This window comes from Canis aureus, chromosome 16, assembly GCF_053574225.1.
Source record: "Canis aureus isolate CA01 chromosome 16, VMU_Caureus_v.1.0, whole genome shotgun sequence".
Lineage (NCBI taxonomy): Eukaryota > Metazoa > Chordata > Mammalia > Carnivora > Canidae > Canis > Canis aureus.
The window spans coordinates 55,903,198-55,919,479 of NC_135626.1; the positions used below are offsets into that span (position 1 = coordinate 55,903,198).

Below are 16,282 nucleotides of genomic sequence, written 5' to 3' on the forward strand. Positions count from 1 at the left end.
TCTCCCCGCTAGGAGGGGGCACCCGTGCGAGACAAGCACTCCGAGGGCACGGGGTACAAGGGGTGCGAGAGGCTCTAACGCACAGCTTCGCTTTGCAGCGCTTCAGGAGCAGCTTTCCAGCCGGAGCCACGTAAAGGGAGCGAGGAACAGCAAAACCCAAACCAAAGCCAGGCCAGGAGGCGAGGGCCCGGCGGCACCAGCACCCTCATGCTGCTGTGACCCCGGCGCCCTCAGCTCCTCCCCTGCACCCCCTTGAGCTGTGCGGGGGGGGGGGGTCCTCCTGCTGGGCAGCGGGCAGAGGCTCGAGGCACAGACACTCCCTTGGTGATGGGAGGCCCGGCGCTGTCCTCTCGGCCTACGTCCCAGGTCTGCAGAGCACTCAGTAGCTGTTCAACTAACAAGACTCCAATTCCAACAACCAATCACGGAAACGTCTGGCTTACATGACTGAGTGAAAACATCTCGCCACGCACAACAAAGGCTACGCCCGAGTTATGGCAACGGCCACACGTGAGGGGCCGGGGGTGCCCGCAGACCCCCAGATGGGGTGCATGCACGCAACCTCGCCCAGATGTGCAGGCACATGCACACAGCTGGGGCCTGGCCCACCAAGTGCACAAGCGTTGCCCTATCCAAATAGGCTGAAGAAAGAAACCAGGGATTCCTCTTGGCACAACCAAGGCGAATCCGCCCAAGGGTTTCTCGGGGCGCTGCAGGGGACAGCCAAGGTGGTTCCAGCAGAGTCACAGCCCACTGTCCCCTGCTGAGAGTCCCCCTAAAGATAAGCTGATAAGATAATGGCCCTGGAGGCTCTCCACTCCCCCCAGCCCAGCCCCACCACAGACCCCTCCTCTGTTTGCTCAGACCCCTGCTCTCAGCACAAAGTCCTTATTGGTCTCCCCGCAGGGGTGAAAATAAAGGGGGTTTTGTCCTTCTCCCCGCGGGTCTGAGTGAGTTTATCTGACGCTGCAGCGGGCTTTGTAAGCTGAGTGTCCCAGGATAAACGCTCCCTTAAGAGTTGCTTGGCTTGGGACAGAGGGACCCTCTCCAGAGGAGAATGGGGAGCTTGTTCCGATGGTCTTTTAATATGGGGGGCGGGGTGTCACGGAGGACAGGCCTCCAGCAGACTCTCACAGAAGGGTCTCTGTCCCGGGGCTACAATGCAGGGAATTCTTAAAGACACAGATGCAGAAAGGAAGAATGATTTTTTTTATTTTTTTTTCCTCCCCTCCTAGGAGGAGGGGAGGGTGAGGAGGGCGGGAAGGAAGAGGGGGTGTGGCGAGGACTTCTCCCTCCCAGAGCAATTCAGGTTATTACCAGGCAGCTCTGCCTCCAGGACAACAGAAATGCAAGCAGGGGGAGCAACCGCTGCAGAGCAGGATTCTGGTGGCGGGGGGGCTGTGAGCCCTGCAGCGGGGTCGGCCTCCCAAAGCCAGGTCGGGAACCCCCAGCAAACAGGAATCTCATGTTTTTTCTTAAGATTATATTTACTCATGAGAGACACAGAGAGAGAGGCAGAGACACAGGCAGAGGGAGAAGCAGGCTCCATGCAGGGAGCCCAATGCAGGACTCGATCTCAGGACCCCAGGATCACACCCGGAGCTGCAAGCAGATGCTCAACCACTAGGCCACCCCAGCGTCCCAGAAATCTTATTTTTACCGAAACGAAGGGCCTCCATTCCGTCGTCATACTAAGAGGATCAATCCCTCGAAGGCAGTTTGAGTCCAAATGTTGGCTGTGGAAAGCGGGGAGGCAGGACACCCCCAGGCCCTTCAATAAATAAAATTCTCTCCGGCCCCAGGGCGAGGGGGGTAATTTACTCCCCCCGTTGTTGTTGGTTTTTTTTTTAATAATAAATTTATTTAAAAAAAAAAATAATAATAATAATAATAAATTTATTTTTTATTGGTATTCAATTTGCCAACATACAGAATAACACCCAGTGCTCATCCCTCGTTGTTTATTATGGCCCAAGGTCACCCTAGCTTACGTCTGAAGACATCCCAAACTATCATCACAAGTGATGTTTTATAAAGAAGGGCCCACGAGACGGCTGCGTGTTATTTCGCTTATAGTTTCACGGAGCCCTTGTCCAGGAAGCTGTGCGGTCCGTACGGCAGAAAGAGCTGGAGCGACGCGTCCGCCAAGAACAATCGGGCGTTTCTTCTTGCCCACCTTGCTCCCGCGCATCTGCCGAAGGCAGCAGGGGAGACAAGGAGACGCCTTCTATGCCGGGATTAATCAAGGAACCGAGTGTACACTCGAAGGTACACAGGCAGGAGGCTGAGGCCCCAAGATGTGGTAAAACCCACCCAAAGCCACAAGGCAAATTAGTAAAACCAGCCCCCTTGCCGAAGCCACCAATTCTAGGCACAAGGGACGGAAGCGTGCAACGGCCAGGGCCACTTGGAGCAGAGACCTGTAACCCCTCCCCAAACCAAGATGCGTACCCATCTTCCCAACGCAACGTGTCTGGGGGGCCTTGCCAGTCCATGGGTGCAGCACCCAGGGCCACACACAAAGGGCAGAGTGGCGTGGGCCTCTGACCTGTCACCTCCCCAAGATATAAACTGCTTATACCAGAGTCGGCCTCAGGCCAGGTGCCGTGAATGGACGCTTCTGACTGTGCCGAAGGAGAAAAATCCACGTATGTGAACCAATCACCGGTACATGTTACATTGTCAGTCATGCAGACATGAGGGGAAGGGAAAGATTGGGTAAAAGCAAAAACAGAGAGTGAGTTTAACCCGAGGAATGACTGGACAGCAATATTGGATTCTAGGGTTCTTGCCCCCCCTCCCCGTGAGTGTCACTAAGTACAGGGAGAGGGACACAGCCCCTCGGGAAGGTAGTGACTAGCAGGTTGCAGGGAAGAGTGAGGGCTGAGTGAGACGAGCCCACTGCAGACCCCAGGAAGGAGGACCATCGGGGGCACCTCACTGCACCCCAGTGCTGTCTGTCCACTCAGGCCAACAGAGCTCGGGGGGCTGGTTACACTTGCCTGCACGTCCGAGGACACAGGCCACCTTCACATAGTCACCGCACTTAAGCCAATGGAAGCCCAATCTTGCGCTTCCCAAATCCTACCCTCTGCAGCCCAAGCTCTGGGCTTCCGAGAAGAAAACCCAAAGTGGACTGGAGCTCTGGACTAGAAAGTGGAATTTTTTTTCTCCCAAGTTATATCCAGCGACATTGGAGCAGAGAGACAATGGCAGCCGAAGCACATAGAGCCATGAACATGCTCTCCATTTCTGTAATGCTTGCACAGTTTTATTTTTTTTTTTTAAGAATTTATTTATTTATTCATGAGAGACAGAGAGAGAGAGAGAGAGAGGCAGAGACACAGGCAGAGGGAGGAGCAGGCTCCATGCAGGGAGCCCGACATGGGACTCGATTCAGGGTCTCCAGGATCAGGCCCCGGGCCGAAGGCAGTGCTAAACCGCTGAGCCACCCTGGCTGCCCCTGTTTACACAGGTTTTGTTTTGTTTTTTGTTTTTTTTTTTCACACAGGTTTTAAGCCAAGAAGAGGCAAGCAAAGAAGTGGGAGGAAGAATCCAAGATTCAGTCCACGCGATCCGCAAACTAGACACACCTCGACTGCCACCCCTCCCCAACCCCAAGGCCACACAGGCTCCATTCTCCACTTTCCCAATGACATCCTGTGAGCAAAGGACAGAGCACGTGGTGGCTAACGGGAGCGCGGCCCAGATGGGGCAAGGGTCTCTCACCTGCCCTTAAACCCGGGCGGAGGTGATGCTGGCCCAGCCCTGGACGACTCTGTCCAGTTTCCAAGCACAACATCAGAAGGGCAGGCCGAGCCGCAGGTGTGGTGTGAAAGCTCAGCTCAGCTTTGAGCTCAAGGAGTAAAGCGCACAGAACACCATCCGGGGGATGAAGCGTCACAACCCTTCAACACAGCATTTCCATCAGAGGCCTCCATCGTGGGCCAGTCTGCCTCCCTGTCCCGCTCACACGTGTGCACCCAACCTCATAAGGTTCCTCTAGCGAGGATGCTAGACCACCCCTGAATCACCGCTCTAAATGCCAACGATCGCAGGAGATGGAAAATGCGACAGGACTCCACCTGGGCGGGCCGAGGCCTGAGCATCCCTCCCGGGATTTCAACAACACGGGGACTGATGACGTCGACGCACGCCCGGGACACGGGCATCTCCTAAGTGCACAGACTCAGGACAATACTGGAGGGAAATGCAGGGGTTTAAAAACGAAATAGACCTGCGTCCGGATCCCGACTCCACCCTTGCCAGTCGGGAGCTGGTGCGCAATGACTTGTAGCTCTTCCAGCGGGATTTTACACCTGCAGGGAGCAACGGGAGGACGGCAAGACAGGAGGGGGAAGGCGAGGAAAGACCTGGAACCCGGGGAGCAGTTAGTGATCGTGTTTTCCTCGGGGTAACTCTAGATGAACCTTTCCATTAATTTGGTGTAAATTTGTTTTAACTCTTGACTTCACTGAGAAGGGAGAAGGAAAGGCTGTTTTAAACTTGTCCGTGGTAAGGAGGAAGAGGGGAAGGATGAATCATCGCTATCGAGATGTTATCAAGTCCATGTGTGACTTTTGGCATTTTCCAAAAGAAGCTGGGACGCAAGCTGGCAGCCAGAAGCCAGGTGGATGCCGTCATGTGCCAACCTGGAAGCAGATCAAGGTTGGGCTCCAGGAGGGCAGGGTGACTTCGGACAAGTGACTTAACTCTTGGGAGTCTCAGCTTGCCCATCGATTAAATGGGGGCAATACTGAACGGAGCAGCTAGCACACGTCCTAGGACATGCATCACTTGAAGACACGACAATCACCCCTCTCCTCCACTGCACCACCCTTCCTAAAGAGGCTATTCACATTCCAGCTTCAGAGCAGAAATAATTTATCGCCATGATAATGAACCTTTTTCCTCGCAATAACAAATGAGGCCAGCTGGGAGCACCTGCCAGGACAGCATGGCTGCCTTTAAGAGCTCACACGACCCATGAGCATGAGTCACTGCTCCCCAGACAAAGCCTACCTGTGTAATGTGCGGACAAAGCAAGCAAGGAGGGCCCCCACCTGGAGCTCAACAGCCTGGAGAGCAAAGCCATCCCTCTAACACGGAGCCCCCAGAAGCTGGGCCACAAGCTGGCACCTGTACCTGTGAACACATTGGAGCCATCTACATCAGTCTACGTGTGTGGCTGCTCCAGGTCGAGCCCTCTGTCTGGTCTGACTGGGTGCTCAGTCTCCTCCCCAGGAGCTCAGCGAGAAGCCTGTACAAACCCACTAGCCCCTGTTCCCATCACTGGGCTTTTCACACCAGGAATAGGACAGGATTTGCCTCTGCCAGGTAGGCCAGGAGCAACATCCCTAGTCTGGAGGTGCTCAGAATGGGGGAAGGTGTTTTCCTTCGTTTTAAAGGAATCTCAGGCAAGAGCTGCCATTCCAAGCATCAACTGGCTATGCAGGTAACAGCCCTTTCATGCAGGTAAATGAAAACCCAGCCGTGAGTGATCCCCTGCAAGGCTGGTCTTGGAGATCCCAGAGCCAAAGCCCTAGCTCCCTGATGGAGCAAGATGATGTCCCCTGAAAAAAAACAGACTCTCGGGTTCAGAGACTCAGAGGAGGGAAGAACTGGTAAGGTTCATCCATTTGCCACCTGTCACTGAGCATTACCATACCTTTCCACCCTCCTAGGTCCCTAGCTAGACAGTGGGAAACACAATCAATTCCCTGCCCACCATTCATTCTGGTGGATTATCCACTGGTCCAATTCATTCGTAGCAAATCTGATATTTCTCTGTATCCCGCCCTGCTCCTAAGGCCCTAATTTCCATCTGCACATCCCAGTGGCTCTGGGGAGGGAAGCTGCCTCGACCCACAGATCAGCTGTGAGGCATGTGACCAAGGACAGCTAATCAGGGCATCCCACCTCTTGGCACACGGATGGATCACCTCCCAGGGGTGAGCTCCCACAGGGTCAGCCCTCTGGAAAGCTGCGATCAAGGCATTCTCTTACTCTGGGTCTGTGGAGGCAGGGGTCTGCAAATACTCCTGCCGTTCTGCTTCTACTGGGAAAGTAAAACACAAGAATGAAACGAATTGGAGAAGAGCACCTAGGTGGCCCAGTGGCTGAGCGTCTGCCTTTGGCTCAGGTCGTGATCCCAGGGTCCTGGGATCGAGTCCTGCATCAGGCTCCTTGCAGGGATCCTGCTTCTCCCTCTGCCTGTGTCTCTGCCTCTCTCTGTGTGTCTCTCATGAATAAATACATAAAATCTTGAAAACAGATAAAAAAGGAAAAAAAAAAGAATTGGAAAAAAAAAAAAAACCAGAGAGCCCAATCACCCCCCAAATCACCCAAAAGCATAATGCATAGACTCTCCAGTCAAATTAACAACCCAAAACTTGATTATTTAAGCCCATTAGAATTGGTTTCTCTGCAATTTGCAACCAAAATCACTCAACCTAAAAATAGATTCGTTTTTTAATGAATGAGGAATAGAGCCCAGAGGGGCCCGGTGACTCATACAATGTCACAAAGATGTTGGTGACCGGGCCAGGATGGGACCCCAGGGTTGGGCACGTGTTAAGACCCCAGTCTGAACCACGGCTCCATCCTGCAAAGCTCTGGCGTCTTAAGGACATTGTTTAAAGTCTCTAAACCTTTTAAACCTCCGATGTCAGAGATGATGATGCCCACCCACAAGCAGGCCTATGAGGATGAAGAAAGAGACGCTGGAGCCACCTGCTCCCAGCCTGCAGAAGGCGGGCTTCTCTCTCCTTCCCGACGTAACACTGCTGCTCTGGCAGCCGGCACGGGTTGGCGGCTGTATTTGTTGAACCCTCATCCAGGGAGGCAGAAGGAACAGGGCAAGGGCCTGCTTTAGGGCACAGGTGATATCAAATGGCCATTCTGACCACCACCCATCAAGGCAGCCACACAGGCATCTTCCCCAAGTCATCTTCCCCTACAGACAGATGCCAGGATGACCAGGACAGAGAGAAAGAATCTGGAAACGAGGAAAGGCTTTAATTCAAGTACAACATGAGGCGGGTGGAGGAGGAGGACAGGATACAAACAGGTCAGTGGAAAGTGACCAGAAAACAATTCCGGGAAAGGCGGAAAAGCCCAGTGGCCAGGGTGGAATTAGAAACTGGGACCATCTCAGCTCTTTGGTTAACCACATTCCTGGTTTCTACTTAAGAAATTTAATTAAAAACCCAAACATCTAAATTTCCCAGCTGGCTTGCCAGGGGCCACGGATGCCCTCAGATTCAGAGAAGCCTCCGCCAGGGTGACCCTGGGGCCACTAGACGTGTCCTGTGTGAAGTCAGAGGAGGAAGGGGTCACAGGCCGGGGCCGGGGTGGGGCGATGCCATAGGCAGGCACCTCCTCCCTTCCCCTCCGAGAGAGAAGAAAGCCTCCTCCTCGAGCTTGGGAGCACCCTGTTCTTTCACCCCATCCACAGGAGTAAGAACTTTGGTTCTTGTTGCTTCGTTTTAAAAAATAAAAAGAAACATCAGAATGGAAAAAAAAAAATTGAAATGAACTAGAACCACATTCATGATGCTTCCAGGGACACGAGGTCGCTTTCTGTCTGCAGACACAATCGGTCCCCAGGCCACTAAGACCACTTCCTGCAAACACCTAACCCCCGCTGAGGCTGGATGCACGCTGGGGATGTCCAATAACCAGCCGGAAAAGAGTGAGCTTTGGGGGATCACACACAGTTTCAGGAAAAAAAAACCCGAAGAGGGAGCTGGGCAGCTGGGCATTCTGACCCAGCCTCGAACCAGGGCTCTCCACGGGAGCCGAGACGGAGATCTATCACGGCACCACGGTGCTCCAAAAGATGTTTCTTAACCCATGTGGCTGTGCAGAAGAGTTTCATAGAAAAGTTAATTTTTTTTTCCCAAAAACAAAACAAAACAAAAAACCACGGCCAGCAAACTTCATATATGAAATCTGGCCACCTAAAGAAGGCTCCCCCTGGAGTTCCCTCCAATGGAGACACCAATCTCCATCTTCCCAGCACCCACCCCCACCCCCATTGTACCAACACTTCCAAAATCCTCCCTGTGCACGGTGTGTGCCAGGTGAGGAGTCAGGAGCTGGCTCCTCTGGGTCAGTGTCCACCTCCGGCACATCCTTCCCTCACCTGTGCCTTGATAACCTCTTCCGTAAAATGGGGAGGACACCTGGCTGTTTCGCCGGGTTGGGGGTGGTACCAGACGCGATAGGGACACAAAACCACTTGTAAAAACTCCCATGGCAAATAATCAGGATGGAAAGAACTCACTAGATCATCAATCCTTTTAATGCACAAAGCCGACTTGGGCCGAGCGCTGCCCACGTAAACCCCACTGCTCCTCATTTCCCCGGGGTGCTTAGCTCCCAGGGAAGATTCTCCCTGGGAGAGAAAAGGAGATCCACAGGCATCCCCGAGTGTAAAACCAGGGTGGGAAACATTCTCACCGTGGGGGTCGACCTGCCTTTATAATTAAAGTGCCACTTCACACTCGGTGGGATGGCTGTGATCAAAAACAAAAGCCAGGGAGTGAGTGGGGAAATCCAAACTTTTCTGCCTCGCTGCTGGTGGAATGTGAAATTCTGCAGCTGCTTTGGAAAACAATCCGATGGTTTCTCAAAAAAAAAAAAAAAAAAGAAAAAAAAAGTAAAAGAAAAAAATCACACATGAAATGACCCTAGAGTCCAGCAACCCCACTTCTGGGCATAGGCACAGAAGACCTGAAAGCGGGGACACCAACAGGTTATTTGCACACCCATGGTCAGGGCAGCAGTGGTCACAGTGGCCACGAGGCGGAAGCAAATCCAAGTGCCCATCGATGGACGGGTGGATAAACAAAATGCGGTCTCCACACGGTGGGAAGGTATTAAGCTTTAAAATGGAAAAGAATTGGGACACCTGTTACAACATGGGCCAACCTGGGGGACGTGATGCTCAGTGACGTAAGGCAGACACGGGAAGGACAAATGCTCGGTCCCCGCACTTCCGCAAGGTCCCTATCGATGGAGACACCAGAATGGTGGCCGCTGGGGTGTGAGACAGGGGGACAGGGAGTTGGTGTTGGGAGGGCAGAGAGTCTCGGTCGGGGTCGGGGCTGCTCACCAAGCTCTGGAGACGGATGGATGGTGGCAGGACGGAGAGGCAGCGTGAGCGCCGTTAATCGCACCCGTAAGAAATGGTTACCCTGGTAAAATCTGCCACCATAACAAACAAAAGGTGAAAAATGTTTAAATTAGCTAAGGGAGGGGGACGCCTGGGTGGCTCAGTGGTTGAGTGTCTGCCTTCGGCCCAGGGCGTGATCCTGGGGTCGCGGGATCGAGTCCCGCATCGGGCTCCTTGCAGGGATCCTGCTTCTCCCTCTGCCTCTGTCTCTGCCTCTCTCATGAATAAATACATAAAATCTTTAAAAAAAAAATGAGCTAAGACAGGAAGGTAGGACAGCCAAAACAGTCATGGTCCCGGGAGCTCCTGAGGCCTTCACCCACACGCTGAAGGTTGGGCCCCCGAAGGCCAGGCTCTCGGAGACCCTCCCTTCCACACCCAAGAAGCGCCGCAGAACCTTCCTCCGCAAAGTCAGCGAAATCAAGCGCTTCCCGCCAACCCGAAGGCCACGGGAGAAGGCGGCAAGGGGCTGCGGCAGTGTCCAAGGAGGCGTCCAGCAGGCACTCAGCACCTGCAGAAGTTGGGAGGGAGGCAGGGCGTGTGCTGGCGAATGACGGGCCACGCGCCGACGGTGAGGGTAACGGGACAGGACGGTCCCTCGGTGGCTCCAGCCGGGCGCGGGCTGACACGGGGGATCTCGGGCCGGAGGAGACGCTCCGTCCTGCCCCGTCCCTCTCAGGCTTCCCGGCCAGCCCAAGGAAAGCACAGACCACTCTAAAGTGGGACAAGGTCACCCTGCAGGACATGCAAGGGGGTGGAGACCACACCACCAGCTCCCCGTAAGGGCCATTTCCCAAACGACGGTGGGGCCTGGCGAGGCGGTGGGCCAGGGGGGTTGGGGAGGGGGGGGAAGCTTACAGACCCCAGGGGGAGACTGAAGGTCTGACTCATCTCTACGGACCCAGAACGTTATCATCCGTCCCAACGCAGCCACTTCTGTCTCAACCAACTGCAAAAAAAACACCTGGTTTCGAGATTTCTATGTGAAAACCTGTACCAACAAACCAAATGCGGGAGGAGGCGATGATTCACATCACAAACAGAATGCTTAGACAGAAACCAGCCTTTTCAGCATTCCTGCGCTTGGATGCTTCCTCCAGGCCTTTCGCACGTCACGTGACCGACCACGATTGGTTCCGTACAGACCTTTCTCCAGGTGCAAACCTAGTCCGCAAAGCACGCGATTCTGAACAGGGCGTCTCTAGCCAACGACACGGATCAAAGTGAGCACATTCGTCCAGGACCTTTGTCTTGCTCGTGGAAAGTGAGCTGGGAGCATGTGCCACATGAAGAATGGGGGCTACCTGGCCGCGGAGGACCCCGACCAGCTCCGTGGGGACGGTGGACATTGCCTAGGACGACAACGTCCAGAAACAGGAGGAGCAGTGGTCTGCGTGGGCCCGACTAACAGAAGCAGCGGGAAGCTGCCTATCGCGGGGCCTCTTCTTCCAAGCTCCCCGGGAACTCGCAAACCCAGGGGTAGAGCCTGCAGATCTAAGTCGTCCCCAAAACCCACAACTGCCCAACCTTTATCATCCAAACACAGCCATTCCTGTCCTAACCAAGCACAAAGGATACCTGATTGCCAAGACTCAGATTTCAAAAGATGTACCTACAAACCAAATAAGTGCACGTGGGGGCCCCGGCCTGGTGGAGGTAGGCCTGGAAGGCTTCCTGGAAGAGAGAAAAGATCGTTTTGTGGCTGGGTAAGCTTCAGCGGGGGGGAAAGTCTCAATGCAGGGTTTTGCTGGCCAAGAAATCAGTCAACACCCTGATCCTTAAAGTGTCCATCTGTACTGGAATGGCCTGGGGAGCCTGTCAAAAATGCAGACCCCCAGCCCCCACACATACCCAAACAGAGCCTCTAAGGCAGGGGAGGGCAGGATGGCTGCTGAGTGCTCATGAAGAGTACTCCTTCTTCTCAAGTTCCCCAGGCAATCCGTTCTCGTGCAAACCACAACTTGGGGAGACTGGGGGAGCGGCCCAGCGAACAGTCTGGACCGGGCCCACGTCCAGCTAGGGGACAGCAGAGGCTCCTGAGAAGGGAGGGCCCACAAGGAGTCACTGAGGAGAGGGACAAGGCAGGTGTAGACAGAAGAAGCTGTTCCAGAAGTAGAGGCAACATCCCCAGCCCGTCTCTCACCAAGACTTCCTGTTATGCTCCTCGCCGAGCTGCCGGGTTACGGAAACCGTCTGGGCCCGTGTGTGCACACAGGGGATGGTGGGGGGGGGAGTGGGGAGGGACAGGGAAGGAGAGGATGAGTATCCTCCAGAGCTCAGGAGGTCTAATAGGAAGGCGGGAAGGGCTTCAAAGAGGAGGAGAAACATCCACGCTAGGCGACCAGACCCCCAACAACACCCCCAAAACTCTCTCTGGACAACTGAAGTCTGTTGTGTGGAGACTCAAGTAACTCAAAACTTCCTGATCCCGAACAAACATCACCTCCACTCGCTCTGGGCAGCCGCCCCCAGCAGGAGGGGACGGCCCTAACTCGAGCATACGTAGGCTGTTGACGACACTGAGGCTAACGTGGTCTCTGCTGGAGGCGCAGAAGGGCCTCTGCCGTGGGCCTCCTCACTGAACGCAGGTCTTCCTTCTCTCATGCAAGGACACTCGGGCCTCCATCCACATCAGCCACTTCCAAAACCCCTTCGGGCTGGCTCTCCGCAGCCCTCTTGGGTGAAAGAAGCCCCCTAGAGAAAAGGGGGATCACTCCCTGGCCCTTGGGGCTGGGCAATCCCCAAAATCCAGTCCGAGGTAAGAGTAGAACCCATTGTTCCTTCAAACCTGCCAAGATAACCAGGAAACACGGCCTCTGCTGGGTCTGCACACTTAGCAGCCCGGCACACCTGCTACTCCGGCCGGCGTGAGTCACCCACACAGGCATTGCACGCCGGACTTGTCAGCAGCGGATTCGGTGCTTGGCGGCTCGCTCTCACGCACACCGGATGTCATCCATCCACCTACCCCTTGGAAGACGTGTCCGGACAGATCAGGCTATAACCCAATTTTTACTCAACGACTCACTCCCAGTGGAGGTGTCGGGGGAAGGAAGGAGGGGTACACAGAGAAGTTTCCTGCCATTCCCGGCGGGGGCTCCCCTTTCCTCTGGGCCCCGTCGGGTCTCAGCGGCTCCGCTGGCCATAAATAGGGAGGGACGAGGGGCAAGTCAACCTGGGCAAGAAAGTGGAAGAAGTCTCGACTCAAAAACCTTCTCCGGAATAAAGACGCTCTGCTGAGCTGAATAAGGCCTAGTGTTCTCCTGTACAGCGCAGCGTCCACAGTTAACAATACTGCATTGTACACTTAAACATTTGCTAAGAGGGAAGATCTTCTGGTAAGTGCTCTTATCAACAAAATAATAATGATAATAAAGAGGGTGGGAGGGAACTTTTGGAGGCCACGCAGGTTTATGGCCTAGGCTGTGGTCAGGGTCTCACGGTGTACACTCATTACCGAGCTCATCAAGTTGTATACGTTAAATTCGCACAGCTTTGTGTATGTCAATCACACCTCAATAAAATGGTTTAGGAAAAAAAAACAAAGAGGAAGAAGAGCATCTCCTGAATCCCTCTCAACTCCCGCTTTTTTTTGTTACGTCAGAATTTTCTGCAATGCAAGATTCTGAATTGGCTCCTGAGCCCGGTAAAGGACATCAGCGGGACCTTAGGAGAAATCGGAATAAGGCCCAAAGAGGAGTTCAAAGTAGTCTGTGAATGTTAATCCCCTGGCTCTGACCACCTCGCTGTGGGTATGAAAAATGTTAACATTCAGGGAAGCTGGGTAAAGAGTATAGGGGAACTCCGTGTACTATTTTTGTGACTTTCCTGTAAATCTAGATCTCTATCAAAATCAAAAGTGAATTCTTTAAAAAAAAAAAAAAAAAGGACAGCAGTTTTAATCCAGCCGCCTACTAAATCTTCACCTGTGGCCTTGCTAAAATAATTTACAAGGTAGTCGTGGACGCAAAGCATAAGTTACTCTCATGCCAATGCTGGCCTCAGGAAAACCGAAATGAACGAAACACTGCATTTACTCAGCAAGTGTCTTCCCAGCGCCCACTGTCTTCTGGCTCCCAGGTGCCAGAAGGTGTGTGACGGATTAAGTGGGGATCTCTTCCTCCAAGCCCAGCTCCGAAATGTCCACCCAGAGGGGCATTTCTCCAGCTTCAGACATGACTCTGACTTAAAGCAAAGACAGTAAAAATAAATAAATAAATAAATAAATAAATAAATAAATAAATAAATAAATAAAATAAAGCAAAGACAGTGATTTCTGGTAATTTTCCAAAGGAAATAATCCAAAGGGTGGACAAAGCTTTGTGTAGAAAAGATGCTCACCGAGGCTCTACTTCTAAGGGTAAACATCTAGAAATACCTTCGTGTCCAACAAGAGGGGAATTGTCAGATTAGGATTTGATGCCGGCAGAGGAATACAGCCATTACCTGGGGAACTGTTCAAGCAAAATCGAGAGGAAAAAAGCAGTAAACAAAGTGTATACATTGCAGGGCTTCAGCAATGAGGAAATGCATCAAACTGCCAGCACTACTGGAACTGAGTATTTTTTTCCTGCTTTTTACACTTTTTTTGTGGTTTTCTTTTACATTTTAAAGACTTTTTTTAATTTATTCACTTGAGAGAGAGAGAGAGAGAAAGGCAGACAGAGCCCCAGCAGGGGGAGAGGCAGAGGAATAGGGAGAAGCAGACCCCACACTGAGCAGGGAGCCCGATGTGGGGCTCGATCCCAGGACCCCGAGATCATGACCTGAGCTGAAGGCAGACCCTTCAGCGACGGAGCCACCCAAGCCCTCCAAAGAAGAGAGAGAACACGGAATACTTTTAAAATCGAGTGAGGTGCAGAGGTGGAGCTGTGCGTGAATGGTGGGACAGTTTAATATTTCCTCTCTGGGGGCGGCAGGAGGCTGCCAGGGGGAGAGGGTGGGTATAAAGGCCACAGGAAAAGGTGCTGCGTCAACCTGAGCATTTCCAGGGACCTGGGTGCAGCCAGAGGCACAGGCTCCAGGGGGGAGGGGACAGTACTAACACAGACCACCTCTTCTCCTCCTGCGGTGCCTGGCCCTCCCTCCTTCCCCCCACCCCCAGCAGGTGCTCACTGGAGGCACAGCACCTGAGAACACCCCCAGGGAGGCCCCCTTGACAGCTTCCAGAAGTTGTCTTTGCAGGAGGGACTTCTGGGCTGGAAATGGATCATCAGGGACAGGCTGCCAAGGTGGGGGTGGGGGGGGAGTGAATCCCACATCTGGGAAAGCATCACCAGGAAGCCCATCTTCCGGGTTGGGGGGGGTGTCCTGGAGTTGAGCCCTAGTGGCAAGGAGGGAGAAGGTAAAGGAGACCCCCGCTTCTCTGCACATCAAGACGGACTAGCTCAGTCATTCATTCAACAAACATCTATTGGGTCGCCCACTCAGTGACAGGCACGGGAGCTGCCCCAAACCGTGGCCTGGGCGGCCGACACAAAAGGACAAGGAGAGGATGCGGCTATAGATTAAAACTGGTTTGCTTTTAGCTCAGGGTTCAAGACTAAGCCCCCTCCCCACGCTGACCTGGAACCCGGTGCATGCACGGCGGACGGTGGACGCGGTGCCCCGGGATCCTGCCGTCTCCCATCCTTCGGGAAGCCTTGCCCACAGCACCCTGGGTGGGTGGCCCTGCAGTTAAGCCGCTCACCCAAGGCCCGGCCACAGGGACCTGGGGAGACGCCGCAGCCCCCACGCAGCCCGCCGCAGTCTGGGTCGGCGAGGCGGCAGCGCTCCCTCCCGGGGTAACGGGCCCCGGGGCGGCCACGAGGGCGGAGGTTAGGGCGACGGGCCCCCCACCCCCACCCCCACCCCCACCCCGGCGGAGGGTCTGTCCCGCGGGGGGCCGCCCGGAGGGGGGCCGAGGGGATGTCTCTGCGGAGATGTCAGTGCGAGAGCAGAAATTTCCGTGCAAACCCCAAGAGCTCCAGAAAGCGGCGCGGGGGGGGAGGGGGGGGTGCGGGGAGAGAGGAGCGCACCAAACCCCCTCCCTCGAAACGCAGGGAACACTTACCTGCCAGGTATGCGCCCCGACCGCCAGGTGGAAGGAAGCAAGCCCAGGACGCAGACGAGGTCGCGGGGGTGGGGGTCGTCTGAGCCCGGCTGATGCACACCAAGTAATCCACGGTGGGGGGTCCGGAGCCCCTCGCCCCATTCCCCGCACTTTCCACCCGAGGCCAGCCCCGGGCTGCGCGCTCCGGCCGCGCGGAGATGGCGGGAGCTCGCCGCGGGGGTTCCCAAGTGCCGCGTCCCGGAGCTCCAGGGCGCGCAGCCCCGACGCCGCGCCTCGCCTTTCTTTGCTGCGCAACGCCGGCGCGAGCCCGAGGTCCCCGCCGGCATCCCCTCTGCAGGCCCGGACAGCGCCCGGGGCAGCTCGGCCCGCGGCCCGGAGCTCGTAGGTGCGCGGGGCCGGGGAGGCGGAGGGAGAAGCGCGGAGCGGCGGGCGGGCGAGCGGGCGAGCGGGCGAGCAGCAGCCTCCTCCGGCCCCGGCAGCCCCGCGCGCGCCCGCGCCGCCTCCGCGCTCTGCCCGCCGCCGGGCCATTCGGCCCTTATATACCAGCCGGCCCGGGGGCGTGGCCGGGGCGAGGCCGAGGCGGGTGGGGGCGTGGTCTGGGCGTGGCCTGAGCGGGGCAGCCAGGGAGCCGCACTGCTTCCTGGGAACTGTAGTTCCCTCCACCCCATCCCAGCTAATGCACAACAGCTGTCGGCATGGTTGCCGCTCGCCCTCAACAGCGGTGCCCCCTTGCGCCCTCCCTTCGCAGGGAAGGCTGGGATTCCCGCCTCGCTGTCAACTCCGTTAGATCTAGGCTGGTCCTTGATGCACAAGGTGGGGGACCTCAAGCCCCCTAAACGCCTCCCGCGATGACAAGCCTGGAGTCAGACAAACCGAGCTAGGTTGCAGTCCCAGCCTGCCATGAGCCGCCCGTGTGACCTTCAAGGAAGCGTGTGACCTGCGAGGCTGCAGAAACTGAAGTCTGATCAAGAGCATGGCAGCTCCTCAGATTCTTCATCGGAAGCAAAGGATATTAGAGTTTGCTTCCACCGGGTTGTAGAGGGAGGTGACCC

The 16,282-nt window shown here is 55.2% G+C and overlaps 1 protein-coding gene across 1 annotated transcript in view; it reads right to left on the reverse strand.

Annotated features, from left to right (window-relative positions):
- The window catches only part of LOC144286245 (uncharacterized), a 176,316-nt gene extending 160,418 nt beyond the window's left edge, over nt 1–15,898 (reverse strand). The window contains exon 1 of the mRNA XM_077852452.1: nt 15,231–15,898. Within this exon, the coding sequence (XP_077708578.1) occupies nt 15,231–15,898 (668 nt within the window). The remainder of the gene's footprint in view (nt 1–15,230) is intronic.
- Between the last annotated feature and the right edge of the window lie 384 nt (nt 15,899–16,282).